Genomic DNA, 20,762 nt, shown 5'->3' with positions numbered 1-20,762 from the left:
AAATAATCACAGTACCGTACTCTGAAACCCATTCGTGTGGAGGTGCAATAATAAATAAATAGTGCAGTATTTAGTGATGGCGTTTCCAGTTCAGTCTCTTAGTCAGAAAGTTATTTTTCTGATTGTCTCTCAGTTCCATCCGCCACATCATTTCTATATTTACCATATATTATTATTGTATATAATATTATCATAGATTATCAAAATATTATCATTAACTATTATTTATTTCATATATTTACTATCTTTACTACATTTCAAATCATGAGGTATGTAAACTCACTTGTGGGAATCATCTTCTGAAGGAGTGGGGTTGGCATGAATAGCAATTCATAAAAATGCAAGAGATAGCAAAAGTGACACTGTAGGCTTTGGAGGTAATGCACAGAAGAGCACAATTGCAGATTGCATAGGCATTCAGAAATGTAAGCATGCGTGACTCCAAGACCAGCTGGATGCCCTTACCTTTTGGCAGACAGGTGGGATATATTATGTTGCTGTTCTTGCAGGTTCCAGCTAACGAAGCAAAATATCCAGGTTTGCATCTAAATTGAATGGTGTCCTCTTGATGGAATAGTATTTTGTCTCCCACCAATTCTAAATTATGCAAATCTATACCCTCTTGTGATACACGACAAGGATCTGCAGAAAATATAACAAACATCTGTATGTACTCCGAAAAAAAGAAGACATTTTCCAATTTTACAATTGAAGGCCCCTTTCAAAAGGAAGAAATGCCCCAGAATTTGTGAACGATGGACTTACAAGCAAATACATTTTCAGATGTTCTGAAAAATGCTAACATAGTGCATCTCCACGGAGGACATGGCTATATCTGAAACATGTCGAGAGACAGGACTCAAATGCAGACTCCCTCTTCAAATATGTATTGAGAGCTAAGGCTGCATACTTCTAAACATAACTCAGGCTAACTGCTGAGTGTATATTCTAAAACCCCTTTCCATTCCAACATAGAACTCCCCTTCACATTCTAAACTCCCCTTCACATTCTGAACCAATATATCACTTTATTACCATATCTAGGGGCTCATTTATGGGGATTTGGTGTAGGGCAGCGCAGCAATTCACCTTGCTGCACTGCCCTACATCAAAATGAAAGGGCGAATGCACCACATTTATCCAAAACGGTGCATTCCTCTGCCTTCCACCTGTGCCAGGGCTGTTTTGGCAGCCAAGCGCCAATGCAGGCACCCTTGCACCATGGCTCAAGGGTGCCTATGTTGTAGGGTAGATTGTTTAAGTGCAGGAAGGGGCACTTTCCTGGACACAAACAATTCATTGAGGCGTGTTCCTCTTTCTATGTGTGCTGCATTCTGCAAGGGGGTCATAAATATAATCCTTAGTCGCTGCGATCCAGAGATTAACCGAATTTAGCTGTGGGAGGGCAGTGGCTTTGATGACATACCATATTGAAAAAGGCCAACTATGCAATTAGTAAATGTGAGGTCTGGCACTGCTTTATGGTTGGCGGTACTGGGAGGTTCTCAAACAACATATAAAGAATAGTTGGCTAGCCATGTGTTAAAGACACGCCCCTCCGCCCGTTCTTCAGTAGAAGTGTCTGTGGCGGATCCCCCTTTCAGAAGGAAATTTGGTGTCAGAAAGAGTAGAAGGCCTACGCAGGGTTTTAGACAGAACAGGATGTTGGCACTCAAACAGTTATATACATGGATGGTCGGTAAGTAAAAGGTTTGTACAAATTTTCACAGTGCAGCCAGTGCTGAGGAATACCCTTAACCTCACACAGAGTCAAAAATAAAGATCGTTGACACTAGATAAACATGTAACAGGTACTGGGCACACGTGTAAGATAAACAGTATTGATACTGAGAGATTTGACACATAAAATTAAGGTTGACACCGGAGATGTAAGAAGCGTTTTGTTTATGTAGGTTTCTAATTCTTTTTTCAGAACATACAACGCCAGCCGACACGTGTTTTGTCAACAGGAGGAAACCTGTGACTCTTCAGGGCTTGAAGGGCGGGATGTCAAATTCTAGACACCGGTGATAATTCCAACCCAGTCGATGGGTGAACAGGGGGCCGTAGGTACGGTCATGCAAGGGTGGAGTAGAAAAACACAGGCGGGTACCTCTGGGTAGCCCAGACCTAATGGTCCAAGGTACGGCTATGCTCGTCTCAGCAGGAGTAAGGAGTCTCCTGCTGAGACGAGCATAGCCGTATCTTGGACTATTAGGTCTGGCCTACACAGACATACCCGCCTGTGTTTTTCTACTCCACCCTTGCATGACCGCACCTTGTTCACCTGTCGACCGGGTTGGAATTATCACCTGTGTCTAGAATTTTGCATCGCGCCCTTCAAGCCCTGAAGAGTCACAGGTTTCCTCCTGTTGACGAAACACGTGTCATCTGGCGTTGTATGTTCTGAAAAAAGAATAAGAAACCTACATAAACAAAACGCTTCTTACATCTCCGGTGTCAACCTTAATTTTATGTGTCAAATCTCTCAGTATCAATACTGTTTATCTTACACGTGTGCCATTGGTGTCAGAAAGAGTCTGGTGGCTTTATGGCCCTGATTATGTGGAAACCTTCACAGTCAGCTCCAAGTTAACTGTGGTGATGAAAAAAGGACTTTTGGAAAGGTTGTTTAAAATATAGGCAAAGCCTAAGATTTTTAGTAATAACATTGGCTGGGCACTATCTTTCCAGCCCATCTGCAAGCCATGCTTTGTCCTCAGGCATGCCTGACATTAGTGACTACTATGGATATATTTGCTTCTCATTTTCCCTTGCTATACTACCTCTGACATTACAACACTGTCTTATCAGAGACCGGCCGCTCACACTGAGGGTTGTATGCCACTATTTTGGGGTCAGTTATTACGATGAATCTGAAGAAAAACACTCTAAATGTATGTAGTATGTGTCCTGGAACGTTCTCTGTCCCCTGAATAGACATAGATACTTATAAATAGCTGGTGGTAGGGGTATGCTTACCAGTCCTAGGACGCACTGAAGCCACACTTGCTAATCAGGCTAAATCAATTTCCCCTGAAGTCGAATTTAAGTTTTTCCAAGAATTGAATCATAGTTCATGTGATATACAGCAACTTTTAAGTGATGCGTTGGGTACTCGGCTGAAGCGCATCGCCTGATTTATATTATCTTACTTCTTGTAGTTTGACTCTAACAAAGGGTTATAAAGTCCCAAATATATTGCACCTTTGAAAACTCTTGTGCTGGGAAGTCATAACACCGAATTGGTGCAATTTATTTTTTAACTCGTTTCTCTAGAAATCAGATTCATTATGATAATGTTGGATTTACAACAACGTTAGTGAAGTAGTCAAAGTTTGTTGATTACATTTTTGCATGAACTATGGTTTAATTGTTGGGTAAACTTAAACTGTAACTATTTACGGGGTCAGCAACATTTGCATGCAATAAGATTGCACTCATGATATTGACCTACCACTACATTGTACAATAATTATTTATTTATTCTTGACTCCACATCTACTTACTGAGAAGGTAAGTATGAGTAGAATTAAGGACATTAATTAAATATCTTACAATGTAGTGGCAATCTCCATGAGGCGCGTGCCAGACAACATTTGCTAACTGAACAACAGCTATGTGTTGTCTGCATTACCTCCTCATTCCCTAAAACAGTATTGGATGCATGCCAGTTATGGGACAACTCAGTACATATTGAGGATGTTCTGTTGGTCACACTTCCTGGCCAGTACGCATTGTCCACGGAGCTGTAACGCCTAGGTCACATACTGGAAATGTATTAACATGTTAATTTTTTTAAGGGAGATATACCGGTGTGCTTACTTCCATGTTAATTCAATACTTTTTGGTGGTGAGGGAAGGAGGTAGAAGTATTACATATGTGTGACAAACTGAAGTATGTTCTCATATTCTGTCACAGAAGAGCTCATGTGAAGAAGCAGATGCCCTGACTTCTATTCTGGTGGGTGTTCCCTTTGTTCCAATTCACATGGTACACAAGGGGTTTACATTAATCTAGCCTGTTTCGACAGCAGCATGGTCCAAGCTGCTTTGCATGAGGTTGGTCTCTTTCTAAAGCGATCACATGATCAAAAATCACAAAGGATTGAAATGTGGCATACAGTAATTACCAGTTGATGGGATTAATTCAAGCATCCTACCTGTCACTTGAAATATATCTCATCTGCGACTCAAGACCATTAATAAAAATCAGGAGAGCGCCTGCATTTGAAGTTTGCGTGATTTTTTATAACGTTTACAACAACAGGGGAGTAACTTTGGGGGGATGTTTGGGGTGTGACACCCAACAATCAATTCATTCTTGACTTAGTAGTTGGGTCTGAGTTGGTTCTGCTATGTCTGTTTTGGTTTTTCTCATTGTTTTCATTTCACTAAGAGGTTTTAACTTGTTTATTTTTAAGAATTGGAAACTTAAATGTATATTGTAATGACAGTTTTACCAAAAGAGTAGTAAATCCATACTGATAGAAGTACCTCTTGAACAGGTGCAAATTTACTACTTTTTGAAATTCACAAACATTAGCAGAAGTAGGCTTGGAAAGTTGTGCTAGTCCCAGGTGTCCAAGCTTTATACTGGCCATCAAATATCCAACATGCAATGGGACAAACACTTGCAAATAGTCTATTCATTAGCAATCACTTAGGGTAGCAGCTCATTATTTTTGCCTACTGTGCCACTCTAGCCAGAGGACAACCTGATGCAAATCAGTACTGACCCAGTTCCTCATGAGGACAGTCCTTCCTGAACCTTAGTCATCTCACACCTCCATTCTCAGGACCATTGCTTTTTTAGATGGAAATTTTTAATTCACTCTCCAGAAACTCACTTCCTAAGCTATGCCTGCACTAATCATGTTAGGGAGTACTAGATAACAAGGCATCTGTCTGCATTCAGCAAATGAAGGTACAACGTGAGGGCTTCCAGTTCTAGGCGTAGACATTGAGGGCCAGATGTAGGTAATCCCCGATTACCGATTATTAAATACTGAATCATACTGATTCAGTATTTAAGAACTGGCAATCGGGATGTAGGTATATTTACTGAATCAATTACCAAAACGGTAAGATTCGGTAATTACCGAATCGGTATTTACTGATTCGGTAATTGCCATTAATTCCTATGGGCCTTGAGGCCCATAGGAATCAATGTCAATTACCGAATCAGTAAATACCGATTCGGTAAAATTACCGAATTTACAAGGGGGACAGGGTGTCACTTTGACACCCTGTTGCACCCCTGATTCTGGCTTGTGTGCAATGTGACACACATACATGCCCTTAGGGCATGTATGTGTGCCACATGGCGCAGGTGTACATGCACAGTTGTGCATGTACACAGGAATTCGTTATTTATCATGAGATAGTATTTCATGGTAAATAACAAACTCTTAAGGGCCTGTGGCACTATTTTAAGTGCCACCTACATCTGGAATTACCGATTCGGTAAATATACCGAGTGGGTATTTTACCGAATCTGTAAATTTACTGAATCAGTAAATTTACAGATTCGGTAGAATCCGGGCCCCCTACATCTCAAAAACCAATTACCGGTCGGTAACGGCCGAAATCGGCTGTAACCGACCGGTAATTGGCGACCTACATCTGGCCCTAAATTCCTTGTTTGAAGTTGGTCCTGTCTCTATATTTAGGGGCGATTCACAAAGAGCCTCCACACTCGTGGCGGAGCCTCAGCAGTCTTGGTGGGATCTCCCCAATGAGAAACTGCAGTGCGGAGATCCTACCACGAGTGTGGAGATCACACCATGACTGAGGAGCCTCAGCCACGACTGCAGATGCTCTTTGTGAATTGGGCACTCGATTTTCTATGCAAAGGAGCCTAAAAAACCCTTCTTTGCAACAAGTTACAGCCAGACAAGAGCAGATTTCATTCTGTGACTCCACCACCCATCATTAACTAAAAAAGGTTTACGCAAGTACATTACACTTACCTGGATTGATGCATGTGGGGTAGGTAAACCCATCCTTAGTACAATTTGCAACTAGGATCCCTGGAGGTGTGAGTACTCGAAATCCGGGTTTACATCTAAACATTATTGTGTCGCCCTCCTTGAAAGCCGTTTTATCCCTCTGCATCGAGCTTAATTCTACAAAATGTTCTTCCAGTTTGTCTTTGGTTACCTGACACAGGCCTGTAAAATATATGCAAATTGACTCGTTGAAATGAAAACAGAAACTAAAAATAGTGCATGACTCGTTACTAAATAAAAACAATCAAAAGAGCAGTAAAATAAGCCACATTAACATCAGGTATATTTTTGCACAGCTTACACTGTACATTGATATTGTAAAACATATAAGTTCCTCCATACCTTTTTCAAGAATAGATTTTGCTCTCCATTTTTCATGTTCTTTTTAGAATAGTCTAAGTGTATTTTAAGTTTAGCAGAGAAACCCTGAATCAAACTTGGCAAGCGTTAATTTCATGGCGATAATGTAACTGGAATTGACAACACTAATCAGGCAGACTGTGTTATGCGGCACAACCAGACAGTACTATGCTATGATCTCTTTTGATAACCATACTTGCATAGAAAAAAAGACCTTCAAGCACCTTCTTAAAACTTGACTCTTTGAACTCTTGTTTTTAATGAAAGTGCTGTAACCTAAAAACGTCCAGGAAAAAAAGTGCATAGTAACTTGAAAAGTACCAAAGACCAGCATTTCAAGACAATGCTGCCCGCCACCCCACAATTTTTAAACCATCCTCAATGTGGCTGACCCCGGCATCCTCCTTTGGTGTGTCAGAAACCCCAAACTCTCCCATAAATTAAAGGTGAAATGCCCCAGGTACAATGCCTCCTCTATCGTCAGTCGGCACCCCCTCAATGACAACTGACCACTATGATGTTCCAATGCCTGCTCCCTCTTCCTTTTCTGTTTCCCCCGTTGTCTCAAACTTTTACTTAATTTCTCGTCTTCCCTTATTATTGTTTTTGGTAGACGGACAACTACAAAACTCCCACAAGAGGTTAAAGACGAGGGTGCATATTACCAACAACTAGCGATAATCATCGCTATGTTGGCTTAGCGGGAATATTACTATCGCCGCCCTTCACCTGTTTTTATCGCTGAGATACCTTGCTATTAGCAAGGTTTATCTCAGAAGCGATAAAAAACAGGCGAAATGCGTGAATATCGCTGTGAATACAGCGATATTCAGGCATTACCGTGCCAATGCTCTTACCAATGTTATCCACCTCTCATTGGATAACATGGCTAAGAACTGGTCAGGGCAGGCGTTAGCTTTTGGAGATATTCGTGCTTAGCGCAAATATTTCCAAATCTACGCCTGTGTTGACCATAGGCGATAGCGATTGCAGCAACTGTTTTCAGTTGCTGACATTTCGGCACGCTTACTTTGCATGTCATTAGCGATAATTATCGCTGACATGCAAAGTGGGCCCCAAAATGCCCGCTATCGCCTACAAGCTGTTGCTAACTGGTGTTAGCGACAGCTTGGTAATAGGGCGATAAAATTATCGCCGCTTTAGTGAGAAAAAGTCCCGCTAAAGCGGCGATAATGGCTCTTGGTAATAAGCCCCAAGGATATTAAAAATCCTACCAGGCAATAGCTAAACCTCAAGGATTACGTGGCTTCTAGCTGTTGGCCCCAGTGAATCTGGAAATTATATCTGTGCAACCGTCTCAATTTGAATAGGATTAATGTCATGTTTCGACCACTTGGACGATACTCGTATTAATGGGAGACTTAATACCTGATGTCATTTAGTATTTTGGTTGTATTTTCTTTTAAAATTTCCATATACAATTTTTTTTAAATAAAAAAAGAAACCCCAGACCCTGGGATGCAGCAGGTGATGTATTTTGTATTGGAGTGTATACTTTTACAGTTCAATGGTGGTCTACATTTGTGGGGGACTACATTGTGGCACCAGGCAGGAGTTCTGCTAGCATGATGAGTGCTGGTACAATGAGGAGCTGTCCTAGAACAGCAATGAGAATATATATTGGCAGGGAAAAGAGGGAATACTTAACAGATGGCATAAGTACTCTCGGACAGAGACTGCTAATCATAATGCCCTGGTGGAAATTAACTTACATGTGGTAACGGACCCCTCCACCGGTAAAAGGAATGGGTACACCATGACTTGTACACCACAACTTTCTCAAGACATTTTGCTAAATGCAAAGGATGTTGTTGGTTGAGGGCGGCACAAAATGGACGTGTAGTGAGGATTTCACACCAGCGGATCTCCCAATCCAGGGCACTCACTTGATTGACCTTTGCACCTAATAGGGGCAATATATCTAAGCCAAATGTACAGGTGAAGGTGGCTGGATTTTGCATTCCATGAACAGATTACTGACAGTAGTGGGTCAGGCAGCGAATGATGTGACAAAATCAATCACTGGCTGGGCAATATTGGGCATCAGTGTTGCAGACCCCTTCTCCATAGATCACTAGTCAAGTGTTGACAAAAAACACAACAGGTGTTAAAATGTATAAATTTCAGGGAAGCCTTCATTCAAGGTGCATTCCTATGTTTCTTAGAGGCAGCTGTGTCATCCAGGCACATATTAGGTTATATGAACCATCCCAAGGCTGCCCTGTAGACCATCCCCTTAATATCACACTCTTTTCCAGCAAGGGCTCTGTGCAAAGTTCTGGAATTCACTCTGAGCAAATCCAGCATCAACACAACCTACTAACACCCATGTACCTTTGGGGCCTAAGAAAGTGTAACAGTCACCAGCCTGAAGAAACCCTAAACATATGGGTCTAGAGTTGATAGGAGTATCAAAAATCAGTAAACTTAGACTTGAGTCTAAGTTTAATACTTTTTGGTATTCATACAGGTAAGTTACATAACTTACTACCTGGCCTCATGTGTCCTGGCCCTCTAAGGCCTTGCCCTCTTAGGTCTTCTCTTCCTGCTTTGGATAAACCTTCGGGCCTTGTGCCTTGCCCTCATAGTCCTTCTGGCACTGCATCCAATGGTCTGGGCCCTCTTGGTCTTGGTTCTAGTTCTCTGGGTCTTTCTAAGTCCAGTCCCCATTGCCTTGCTGGCTCTGGCTGTTCTGGTCCGCCAGATTTTCCTCACCATGGTCCTGCTGCATTCCGGTTCTGTTTTTTCCACCGCACTTGGCACTCTGGACCCTGGTCCTATGTATAAGATCCCCCTGGCACACTCAGTCCTGTTCCTGGTCTTATTGGTGCTGATCCTTCTAATCCTCCTTTCTCTGGTTCTGGTCCTCCTGGCTCTGCTCCTCCTGGTATTCTTGGTTCGGGCACCCTTCTTTTCCTTGGTTATTCTGGCCTCTGGTCCTATTGGACTAGATCTTGTCTTCCTGGATCTGGTCCTGAACCTCTTGGTCCTGGTCTTCCTGCTGCTTGACCTCATGCTGCTACACAAACACATTATGGTCCTTCTTTATCTAGTCCGCCTGGTCCTGAACATCCTGTTGCTCATCTTCCTGGCCATCCTGTTCCTCACCTTATGGCCTGGAACCCCAGGCTGTGATAATCCTGTTTCTGATGTCCCTGGTCCTGATCCACCTTTACCTCCTCACTTTAGTCCTTCTGGTCCTGGTACTCAAGGTCCTGGTCCTCTTTGCCCTGATCTTCCTGGTCTCCTTGGTCCTTTGTTTGCTAGTCCTCTTAAAACCTTTCTTTCTGACTCCCTCTGCCTGTGTTCATTGTTTTAGCTACCTGGCACTCCTGACCCGGGACATGCTATTCTTGTTTTTCATAGTCTGTATCTTTCTTGATACTCTGTGCCCATTGTACCTGAACCCCTTGGTCCTGTTTCTTATACTTTGGTTTCTCCGGGGCCTAGGTCTCCTGTACCTGACCATTCTTAGTTTTGGTCTCCTTGGTCATGGTTGTCCTGGTTCTTCTTGTCCTATTGTGCTTGTTATCATAAACCTTGCCTTTTGGCCATCATGCCCCTTCCTGGTTCCTCCTGTCCTGTCTCATATGGCCCTGCCTTTGTAGTTCTCTTGGTCCTAGCCACCTTGCCCTGGTTCTCCTTGCCGTCAACCTCCTAGCAGGGGAACCGCAGGTCCTAGTCTATCTTGCTTCTCCTGTCCTGGCACACTAAGTATTTTTCCTCATGTTTTAGGTTGTCCTTGTTCTCCTAGAGCTATTCCTCGTCCATTTTGTTCTACTATTACTGTAGCCATTATTGAGGTCCTGTTAATACAGGTTCTCCTTGGTAGGGTCCCCCTGAGCCTGGTCATTTTGGTGCTGTTCCTCCCGCCCACCAATGTTCATTGCACTTGGTCTTCCAGATGCTAGTTTGCCTTCATACCCAAGATCCTACTCACCCTAGTTCTCCAACTTGTAATGATTAATCTGGCCCACTTGGTAATCCGAGCCCTGGTCCCCTATGTCCTGATCTTCGTGACCCTTTTAGCCCTGTTTCTGGTCCTCCAGGTCATGATCCTTTCAGTTTAGCCCTTTAGGCCCTGATCTTCTTGGGCTTCTTTAATCTGGTACTGATCCTGGTCCTGATTCTCCTGGCCCCCATCCTCCTTGCCCTCATGGCTCTGCAATAACATGTCCTGTCTCAGATCATCCTAGTATTTCCTAGTTCTGATGTTCCGTGACCACAGGTTAATGCTAGATGAAGAAAGTCCTGACCCTATACTTCCTGATTCTGCTTTGACTGGTTGTCATTCCCATGTACTGCCCCCGTGGTCATTTGGATTTTGGGACACTTGTTTCACAAACTCCCAGTCCTGGAACTTTTAGTCTTCCTCCCCCTAATTCTCGACCATCAAACCTCCAGGTCCAGTTCCCCTGATTTATCTAATCCCCTTGTTTGCCTGTTCCTAATTTGTCTGATCCTGGTTACCTTGGTCCATGTAGTCCTGGTCGTAGTTTTAGTACTCCTTTGTTCGACCCTCATGTATTGGGTCTTCTGATGCGTGTTCCACTAGCCTTGGTTTCCATAGCACCCCTAGTCCTCAGTCCTCCTGTCTCATCCTACTTCTACTAGTCTTACTGAACTCCTGGTTGGCCTATTCTACTTTGTTCTTGTCTATCTGACCATGGACCCATCTATTATGGTCCTCCCAGTAATGATAGTATTGAGTCTGGTCTTTATCATCCCTCTGGCACTGTTCCTCCTAGATCCAATAATGTGAGTCACCCTGGTTCATATAGTTAGTGTCACCATGATTTAGAATTCCCCTGAGTCAGACATTCCTGGACCTCCTGATCCTGGTCTCACTGGACCTAAACGTTCTCATCCTTTATATCCCAGGGTTATTCTAATCTAGGGCCTCCAGATTCTGCTTGCCCTGGTCCTTTCTGGTTGTTGTCTCCTGGTCCTTACCTTCTTTGCTTCTTGGCGCCTTGTTCCTCCTTGATCTGATGTCTGTGGTATGGCCCTCCTATCACTGGTCCTTCTTGGCATTTGTCTCCTGGTACTGGTCCTCTTTGGAGTGTCTACTTGGGTCTGTGACTCATGGCCTGGCTGTCCTCATCCCTCTGGTCCTGGTTAGTGCCCACATGGCCTCATGTTATGTTATGTTAATAAAAATCTTATTAAGCGCACAAACACCGATTGGTTTCCTGGCGCTGGAATAGACAGTAACATAACCGGGGACATGGAATGTAGGGTTATTGATATGCTTGTCTGTAAAGCCAGGTCTTTAAGGCTTTCCGCAATGAAAAAAGGTCCTGGCAGGTCCGAATCTCAAGAGGGAAAGCGTTCCACAGACGAGGAGCCAGTGTGGCAAACCTGCGGCCGCCAGAGCGCTTGCGTTTGAAAGAGGATATCTGAAGGAGGCCAAGATGGGATGAGCGGAGGTTGCGAGACGGTACGATCTTTGTGATAAGTTGGTCAATGAATTTGGGGCTTTTGCAGTGTAATGATTTGAAAATCGTTCATCCTGTTTTAAAGGTGCAATGCTGGATCACCGGAAGCCAATGATGTTTCATAAGTAGAGGGGAAGCTGGTTGCCATCTGGGTTGATTCAGAATCAATCTGGCAGTATAGTTCTGCACCATTTTGAGGTGTTTTGACAGGTAGAGGGGGAGGCCTAGGTAAATGGAGTTCGCATAGTCCAGATGGGACAGCACGGTGGCGATCACTACCTGGGTGATTGCCTCCGGGGTGAGAAGGCGCCGAACCTTCCGGATTTTTCTTAGTTGAAAGAAACACTTAGAGACCACCTGGCCCACTTGGGCCTTCAGCGAGAGATCGCAGTCCACGGTGACCCCAAGTGTCTTTGCTGACAGTGAGGGGGTCGGGGCTTGACCCATGTCTGGCGGCCAGTAGTGGGGGCCCCAGTGTTTGACGCTGTCTCCCGTGAGAACTAGCTCAGTTTTTCCCGGATTTATTTTCAAGTGGTTTTGGTCCATCCAAGCTTTGATGTTCCTCATAGTCGATTGAAAATTCAAAATAGAGGTTTCAGAATTATCAATCGTGAACAGCAGCTGTAAATCATCTGCGTAGTTAAACACCTTCACCTGCTCATCTCTGAGGGCCTGAATCAGTGGAAGAATGTAGAGATTAAACAGGTGAGGTGACAGGGAAGAGTCCTGTGGAACTCCGCATGTGATGGACTGTTTGGTGCCGGCTAGCTCTCCAAGCCGAACTGCCTGAGAGCGATTCTCCAAGAAGGACATCAGCCAGCGGGCCTCATAATCCTTCTTGTCATTATGGTTCAGGGCCTTCTGTTCCTTTTACCTCTGGCCCTTCTGTCCCTTCAGGCCCTTGACCACTGGGTCCAGATCCCCCGGTTCCAAATCCTCCTGATCCTCCTGGTCCTTTTCATGCTGATCCCACTAACCCTAGTTTTGTTTTTTATTGTCCTGTTTCTCAAAATCTATTTGTTCCTGGTACCCTCTGGCATTGGTAACTATGGTCCTCATAGATTAGGTTTCCCTGGGACTGGTTCTCCTTCTCCCAGTCCTCATGTCTCTGGTCGCCAAAACCCTCCAAGTGTTCCAACATTTGGCTTTTATTCTCCTACTTTTCATCCCCCTACTGCGTCCATCCCAGCACGTACTCACAAACACAATTATTTTAGTCAGGTACAGACTATTACACAGATTTTAATATTATTTTGGAGTGATATTCTTTTTCTGAGACAAGTACAGACATGAGGGTTTTGTATAGATAGGATCGTGTCCACTTAAAACACTGCTTAACATGTTAAAAATCCAAACTACCATTCCCAAAATGCATTTTGCATGTGGCTAAAATGGCACTGTGGCTGAAGTGGCTGCTTATGACATGGGACCATAAGGATCAATGCCCTAAACTTACTCTGCTTGTTGAATATTATGAAAAAGTGTGTTTATTCACAGGCAGCAGAGTGAACTTCTTCTGTGAATTACCCAGATGCATTACTTGCATCTCTCCTGCTTTCACTTCCCCATTCCACAGAATCCCCATAACAGTATCTCATTCAATTTACCTCCTGCAAGTGCCCCAAGGCACTGTGTCCTCAAAAACGAATTAACTATTGTACAAGTCCTTCCCTCTGTATGCTGCTGCAATTTGACTGCTGATGTTTTGCCAGATTTGAAATACTAAGCAAGCACAATCCCCCTTAAACAGAATCTTAATGATAGCACAAGGCCTTCCATGAGATGCTCCAAAAGAGCCAAGCCCTCAAAAACCATGAAAAGGAGCATCATAAACAATAAACAAACAAGCATTGGCATAGCCAATAGGTCTCGCCTTTGGGACCTTATAAGTGTTTAGCCATGCAACACTTGATGTTGTTGAACCAAGGATATTGTGCTGGATAACTAAACACTTATAAGGTCCCAAAGGCGAGACCTATTGGCGATGCCAATGCTTGTTTAAGTACAAATGAAAAACCTTCGTAAAAATGCATTCCATGTAGCGACATAAAATACATTTTTACAAAGCATTTTTATTTGTACTTAAAAAGCAAAACAGCACTGACAGATACGCATTAAAGTCTCTTAACAAGCGGCCAAGTGCAATCTTTCACTCCTCGCCTGCTGAATCCATGCCATTAAACCCGGCGAGCAAGCAGCCCTACTAGACTCTGAGACAGAGAGGTCTCGTATTTTTTTCACCATCAAGCGCACACCACTCGTTCACTTTCTTGTTGTTAGGTCCTTGTTTCTCTCTTATTTTATCCTGTTTATGCCTAGAGGTGTACCATGATTTACGACTAATATTTTTGGTGTTCGGTTTTAGTATTTAGACTACACTTGCTGCCTTAGGTCACAATGACCCACCTAAGGACTTTTACGTGGCATCGTTCTAGAATTTGAAAGACTTGAAGTTTGTGACCAGAAGCTTGTTTTGGATTCGTATTTGTGGTTGCTGTTTGTGACTAGTTTGAAACTATAGTTCCAGCAATGGATCCTGACCTACGAATGGTGTGCACAAAGTGCACATTTGTTTATTAACCCATTCAGTCTGACAGCACTTTTGGATTTTTAAGAAAAACATGCTGAAACTAGCCCTCGGGGAAAACCTCTAAGTGGAAGACACAAATGCAACAACGTTCTATTGTCCAACTACGTGACACAGACACACACGTTACAGATCGGTAAGGAGAGTGAAAATAATGATTCGCGCAGGACTAACCTACTGGGAATGCATCCAGTAATTCCAGGTCTGAAATCACATCCCACTCGCTCTGACTCTGGACGTATAGAGTGAGGCAATTTTTGCAAAGTAAACATCCTAAGAGTGAAAGTAGTTCAGAACAGTGCCTGGGGCAGACCCTGGGGAGACGCTGGCCCTGGTATCCCTGTGTAGTATCTGTCACCACCAATACCACCACCACCAAATCCACCGCCACACCAATACTACCACCACCAACAATGCCACCATCACCACCATCAAAACCACCACCAATACTACCATCAACCCCAATAACACCACCACTAATACTACCACCACCAACACCGATAGCACAACCGCCAATACCACTACCACCAATACCACCACCACCAATACCACTACCACCAATACCACTACCACCAATACTGCCACCACCAATACCGCTGCCAATACCACCACTGCCAATACCACCAATAACAAAACCACCAGCACCAATACCATTACCACAAAGACTACCACCACCAATACTAATACCACCTCCACCAATACCACCAATACTACCACCACCAATACCAAGACCACCACCACCAATACTACCCCCATCACCAATACCAACATTACTGATACAAATACCACTACAACCAATACCACCGCCATCACCAATACCATCACCACAATTACCACCAGCCCAATACCACTACCACCACCACCAATACCACCACAAATACCACTACCCATACCACCACCAACACCACCACCACCACCACCACCAATACCACTAATACCACAACCAATATCACCACCACCAATACAACCACCACTACAAATACCAAACATTAATATCACCACCACCATCAATACCAATATTCCCACCAATACCACCAAAACTACCAATACCAATACCACCACCGCCGCTACTGCCACCAATACCACCACCGATACTACAACCATTACCAATACCACCACCACCAATACCAGCACCACTACCAATACCACAACCACCAATACCACAACCCCCATTATCACAACCACCAAAACCACCACAACACCACCACCAATGCCACCAATACCTCCACCACCAATACCATCACAATTGACACTAATACCAAGACCAACTCCAGTACCAATACTAATACCAGCACCATCACCACCACCACCACCACCAATACCACTACTACCAATACTACCAGCAATACACCCACCACCAATACTACTACCACCACCAATAGCAATAAAACCTCCACCAATACCATGACTGCAAATACCATTACCACCACCACCACCAATGCCACCACCAACACCACCACCACAAATACCAGCATCACCAATTCCACCACCACCAATCCCACCACCACCAATACCGACAATACCACCACTTATCAATAGCAATACCACCACCAATTCCACCACCACCAACACCACCACCAACACCACCACCAATACCACTACCACCAGTACCACCACCACAGCCAATACCACTACCTTAGCGTCTTTCACTCACTAGTAATAGCTATGGCACTGTACGAGGTCGGAGCTGCAGCCGAGACCATCCATCCCTCCATCCATGCCTGCCATAAAGCACAGCTCTGCTCTGCACCAGGAGGTGAAGCCAGGGCCCTGCTACAGCTGGAGTGTTTTTTACTTGGCCAAAGATAGCAATGACAATATGCAATGCCACACTGCACACTCAAATCACGGAGAGGGCAGGAAATAGCCCTTGTTACGCTCTTCGTCCTGAGCTGCGACAAAATAATCACAGAGCGAAAGGTGTTGGAGCACTTTGTTAGTGTTTATAGCTCAGGTCAAATGTAACTCTCACTTAACACTTTGTGTCTGTATAATTTACAACGCTTACACATCTTCTTCACAGCACTATTTATCACTACTTTTAAGAAGTCCCAAGCCGGTCTCTCCCTTTGATATTTACAATCTAACAAGTGGTCAAGATGGCCCTTTATTGCAATGCAATAGGCCTCACATTTGCGAGAGTTTAAGCTATTAGTATTGTAAATGACAATGCCTTTTATATATGTTTCAAAACCCAAAACAAATAAATAAAAGGCAATGCCATTTACAATACAATAGCTCAAACTCGAGTGAATGCGAGACCTATTGCATTGCAAATGCTTGTTTTCTTTATGGCCGACTAAATAAACACCACCTTCACACTATTTATCCTGCTGCTGGTCAAATTGTACATCATCTCTACTACTTAGTCTATGGCCGGCTAAACAGCAGAGATCATGTACTATTTTGTAGGCGTACAGTAAATAGCGCTGATTTTGTACTATATGGCCTGCGACCAGGTAAATAAACTCTTCCTTTACTAATGGCCTGGCAGCCTGAAATTTCACTATTTACCCAGCCGCTAGCTAAATAGTAGACATTCTGCACTGTTCAACCGACGCCCATGCAAATAGCACAAAAACTTCCCTATATATCCGGCCTCTAGCTAAAAGGTATAGATTCTACACTGTTTAGCCAGTGGCTCTGCAAATAGCAGAAAAACTTCACTAATTACTTACAGCAGGTAGAACTGCAAAGAAAGAGTAAAAACAATTGGCAATCATCTTATTGTGTAAGATAGGATACAGATTTTCTTATTTCATTCGCAAAAAGTGATTGCAAATTCCACACACGTTTTACAAATGGAAAAGTATTTTCAACAAATTGACATATGTAGTGTTCAGTTGATTCAGAATATATTGTTTAGAAGGGGGTTTCAGTATGGCCTGCCTACATAATATTCTTTAGGCACGTACTCAGAGAAGATAGCCTGTCAGGGATAGCACTCCGTGTTCCCGAAAGCAACCAGTGCTAGTTCAAATAAAAAAAAGATTTTTAGTTTTAGAGAACTTCTCTTGCCTGAGGCTGCCAACCTGATTCCCAAAGAGAAAGTGGTCCTAAGGATCCCCTTTCTGACAAGGAAATTAGTTATCACCACAACTTGAGGGTCGTTAGCTCATCAATACTTTGAGAAAGCAATGACAGTCATAAACTATCAATAAACCTCTTTCTTAATTTTAAAGCGGAGGGGGAAAACCCCTTTCATTAACCCTCCTACTTGTAATTCGGAAGCAAATGATTAAAGTCTTTTAGGAGTGAAAATAATAATCCAGCTCATAAAAAGGGTTTGCACATTATGATGATAAGCCCTTTTATGTTCACAAACCCTGCGACATGAGGCCCTTAGTGATAAAACTGGATTTAGATGCAGGCACTAACTTATAGGTATAAAGGTCAGAAATATTTGAATGCTTCCAGGTTATTTTGACAGATATGGCACAGAATGCCACTCTATTACACCATCAGCCCAAACATAGAGACTTGGGAGGCCCACAATGGAGCTGTTTCATACTACACAAATGCTCCTACTCGTTTATGTTTACCTGCAGAGGTGACTAATGATAAATATGATTAGAACCTTTGCAAAACTCGTCGAAGCTGTTCACTCCTATAAAACTCTATACTCACTCTTACTCACAAGGCTATGGGACTGTACCAAGGCCATATAGAGGGTTACCTAATGGCACCTTGTTATCAGAACGCCCGTCTTCTGCTGCAAATCAGTGGATTCTGGAATTATTAATTAAAATTCCATTCAATTAAACATATAATACTAAAACACCTGAAAACATTGATTTGTATAAGTAAAAAACAGAAATGGAAATGTTGTATCCCAATAACAAAGAGCCATCTAATATTTAGGGTGATTTTATCAAAATAGAAACAATTGCATAGGACACTTATGAAGTAACCGGCACAGCATAATGAGCCTTCATTCCAATCTCATGAGAGAAGGAAGAAAAACTATGGGTCTGATTTAGAGATTCGAGGATGAAGCTAACTCCTTCAGGATGGCGGGGAACAATATGTCAGGCCCTGTGAATCACTCTGTACATTATAAGGAACTGCTGTCATGGCATTTCCTATCAATGCACACAATATTTGAAGGATAGTACCATAAGACATGATGAGCAGCCATCAAACATTACAAAAATGTTTTGTTTTTCAAAAACAAGTTCACCAAGCGGGGTATTGTTTTTGAAAAATAATAAACTAATCATTCCATACGCTAGGAGTTTTCTCCCACGGTGTCTGGGTCATTATTTCTTTAACTTTCCCTTACAGCCAGGTTTTACTCTAAAAAGGGCAGAAGGTATAAACTCCTTCCTTCAATGGCCCCTTCTCTGTCAGGCCATCAGTGGAAGTATTCCGTTGAGGAGTCACAAGGGAAGGAACCGGACTATAATAATTGAACAGAATGTCATTGGAATATGAATGCATTTTTGCAACAAATCAGAGAAAGACATACAGGCATGAAAGACACAAAAGTAAAGAAATTCACAGAGAATTCTAATCATTGTTTTTAATACAACTATTTTAAGAAATAAGACAATGAATAAACAGAGACATTTTGTTACCTCCATTTTTGTAATAATTTCACAGTTCCACTTTAATACTCATTTTACAGATAGTGGATATGGATCCACTAATGAGGTTTCAGAAATGATTTGGGGTGATTCTCTTTCAACTATCAATGTTCTGGATGTAGCTCAGACACAGCCTTTGTGCTAGGTGATGACTCTCACAGTCAGCAGCAATAGTGCTTCCTACAAGATGAAGTATCCAAAATAAGGATACAATGAAGCATAAGATCTCCGCATCTGGCTGTCATCAGCAGTTTTGAGCATTCATCAGGCACAGACAAAGGATAGCTCTGCTTAGAAGCTTTGATACCTTTAACAAAGAGGAATGTATGCCTTACCCTTAACTCCTACCATCCACCCTAACTAGTCATTCAGAAAGACCTAATCAGCAGCCATTTGTTAAAAAGGACCTCACGGAATTTCTATGGGTATCATTTTCTCTATTCCTCCTCACTTCAGTTATGGGTCTCCACCCTCCATCCACAGGGATTCAGTCAATCCAGGCCCACTGTGTAGTGAAGTTGTAACTGCTCTCCATCACGTCATGCAAAATGCATCCCATTGGTCCATGCACTTATACTTTCATAGAACAAGGAGTCTTACTACTATGCACTTGCTTAACAGCCACCACAGATGCACATAGATTGAATGCAAGAGTAAAGATTAGGGGTCACACAGAACCCCTCTTTAGGCCATTTAAGAGGCTCTAGCTGGAGTCTACATTACTCCCTGTTCTGCTCATAGGAGCTTGCTTATAATATGGAGCACCACTTTGCTAATTTCCATAGACCTTTGACCCCCCCTTCTTTGTTAGCAATTGACCCTTTTGTATGACTTCAGCCATCTGAGCTTTTTAAACCCTTTCTGCCATTCTTCAAAGACCACACTCATTTCACCCATTACTACAAAATCTCCTGCTTATTTTCAGTCCCTATGCCCTCAGATCCACCGCTGACTACTGTGCCAGTGTCAGACAACATTTCCTATCAATCAAAGGTCAGTGAGTAACAGTCTAGGCTTTTATTCACTTTGCATGCTCTGATTTTTCAGCAAATACCTACTTATTCTATATGTGGAATGAAGAGGTGGGGGTTTCTAGGGGCTGGCAGCATAAGAAGCATGAATAAGAACAATTTACAAAATGGATGGTCTAGACTCACATAGGTGTCCTCTTGTTCCCTGTCTTCTTCCTTCTCTTTCAGGTCCTTCTGTTCCTATAGGAGTTAGTCCTCGTTCTAGTCCTGCTGCAAGTCCTCCATTTTGTGGTGGCTGTTCTGACCCTTCTGATTCTCATTCTGGCCCTGCTCATGGCTCATCCATGTATTATCTTTCCTGGGCATCCCGATCCTGGTATTTTTGACCTCACTCGGATCCTGGTGGTAAGCTGGTCTGCTGGGTCACTATACAGCTAGCCCTGTTGTCATGATTCTCCTAGGTCTGGCACTCCTAGTGTTCCTGGTTTGTGTCAACCTGATTATCCTTGCCCTCATCCAACCCGTAGTAGGGGCTCCAGCTACTGGGACTCTCAGCACTGGACCTGAGGAGGGTCCTAGAGAGTCAGATCTTATGGGTACGGAAGGGCCATGAGATGAAGAGCTGACTATGCAAAATATTGACCTTTACGAAGGGAACAGTGCATCTGAAATGCTAGTGAAAAATGGAGACCGTTGACCCAAAAGAGCAGACAGATCAAGATGCAGTCTAACTGAAGGCAGAGTACCACAAACAATTGCAGAAGTTTTTAGTCAGTCGGAGCAAAGCA

The 20,762-nt window shown here is 43.1% G+C and overlaps 1 protein-coding gene across 3 annotated transcripts in view; it reads right to left on the bottom strand.

The window, feature by feature from the left end:
- The window catches only part of LOC147747715 (coagulation factor XIII B chain-like), a 504,437-nt gene that overhangs the window by 58,279 nt on the left and 425,396 nt on the right, over positions 1–20,762 (bottom strand). For all 3 annotated transcript variants that reach the window (XM_086955171.1, XM_086955177.1, XM_086955183.1), the window contains 2 exons: positions 5,973–6,173; positions 466–642 (listed from right to left, as the gene is read on the bottom strand). In XM_086955171.1, coding sequence (XP_086811297.1) covers positions 466–642; positions 5,973–6,173 — 378 coding nt within the window. The remainder of the gene's footprint in view (positions 1–465; positions 643–5,972; positions 6,174–20,762) is intronic.

The sequence above is a fragment of the Lissotriton vulgaris genome, chromosome 1_1 (assembly GCF_964263255.1).
Source record: "Lissotriton vulgaris chromosome 1_1, aLisVul1.2, whole genome shotgun sequence".
NCBI classification, from domain to species: domain Eukaryota; kingdom Metazoa; phylum Chordata; class Amphibia; order Caudata; family Salamandridae; genus Lissotriton; species Lissotriton vulgaris.
Note: the sequence above shows the minus strand (reverse complement) of the source record. Positions and strands in the feature narration are given on the sequence as shown.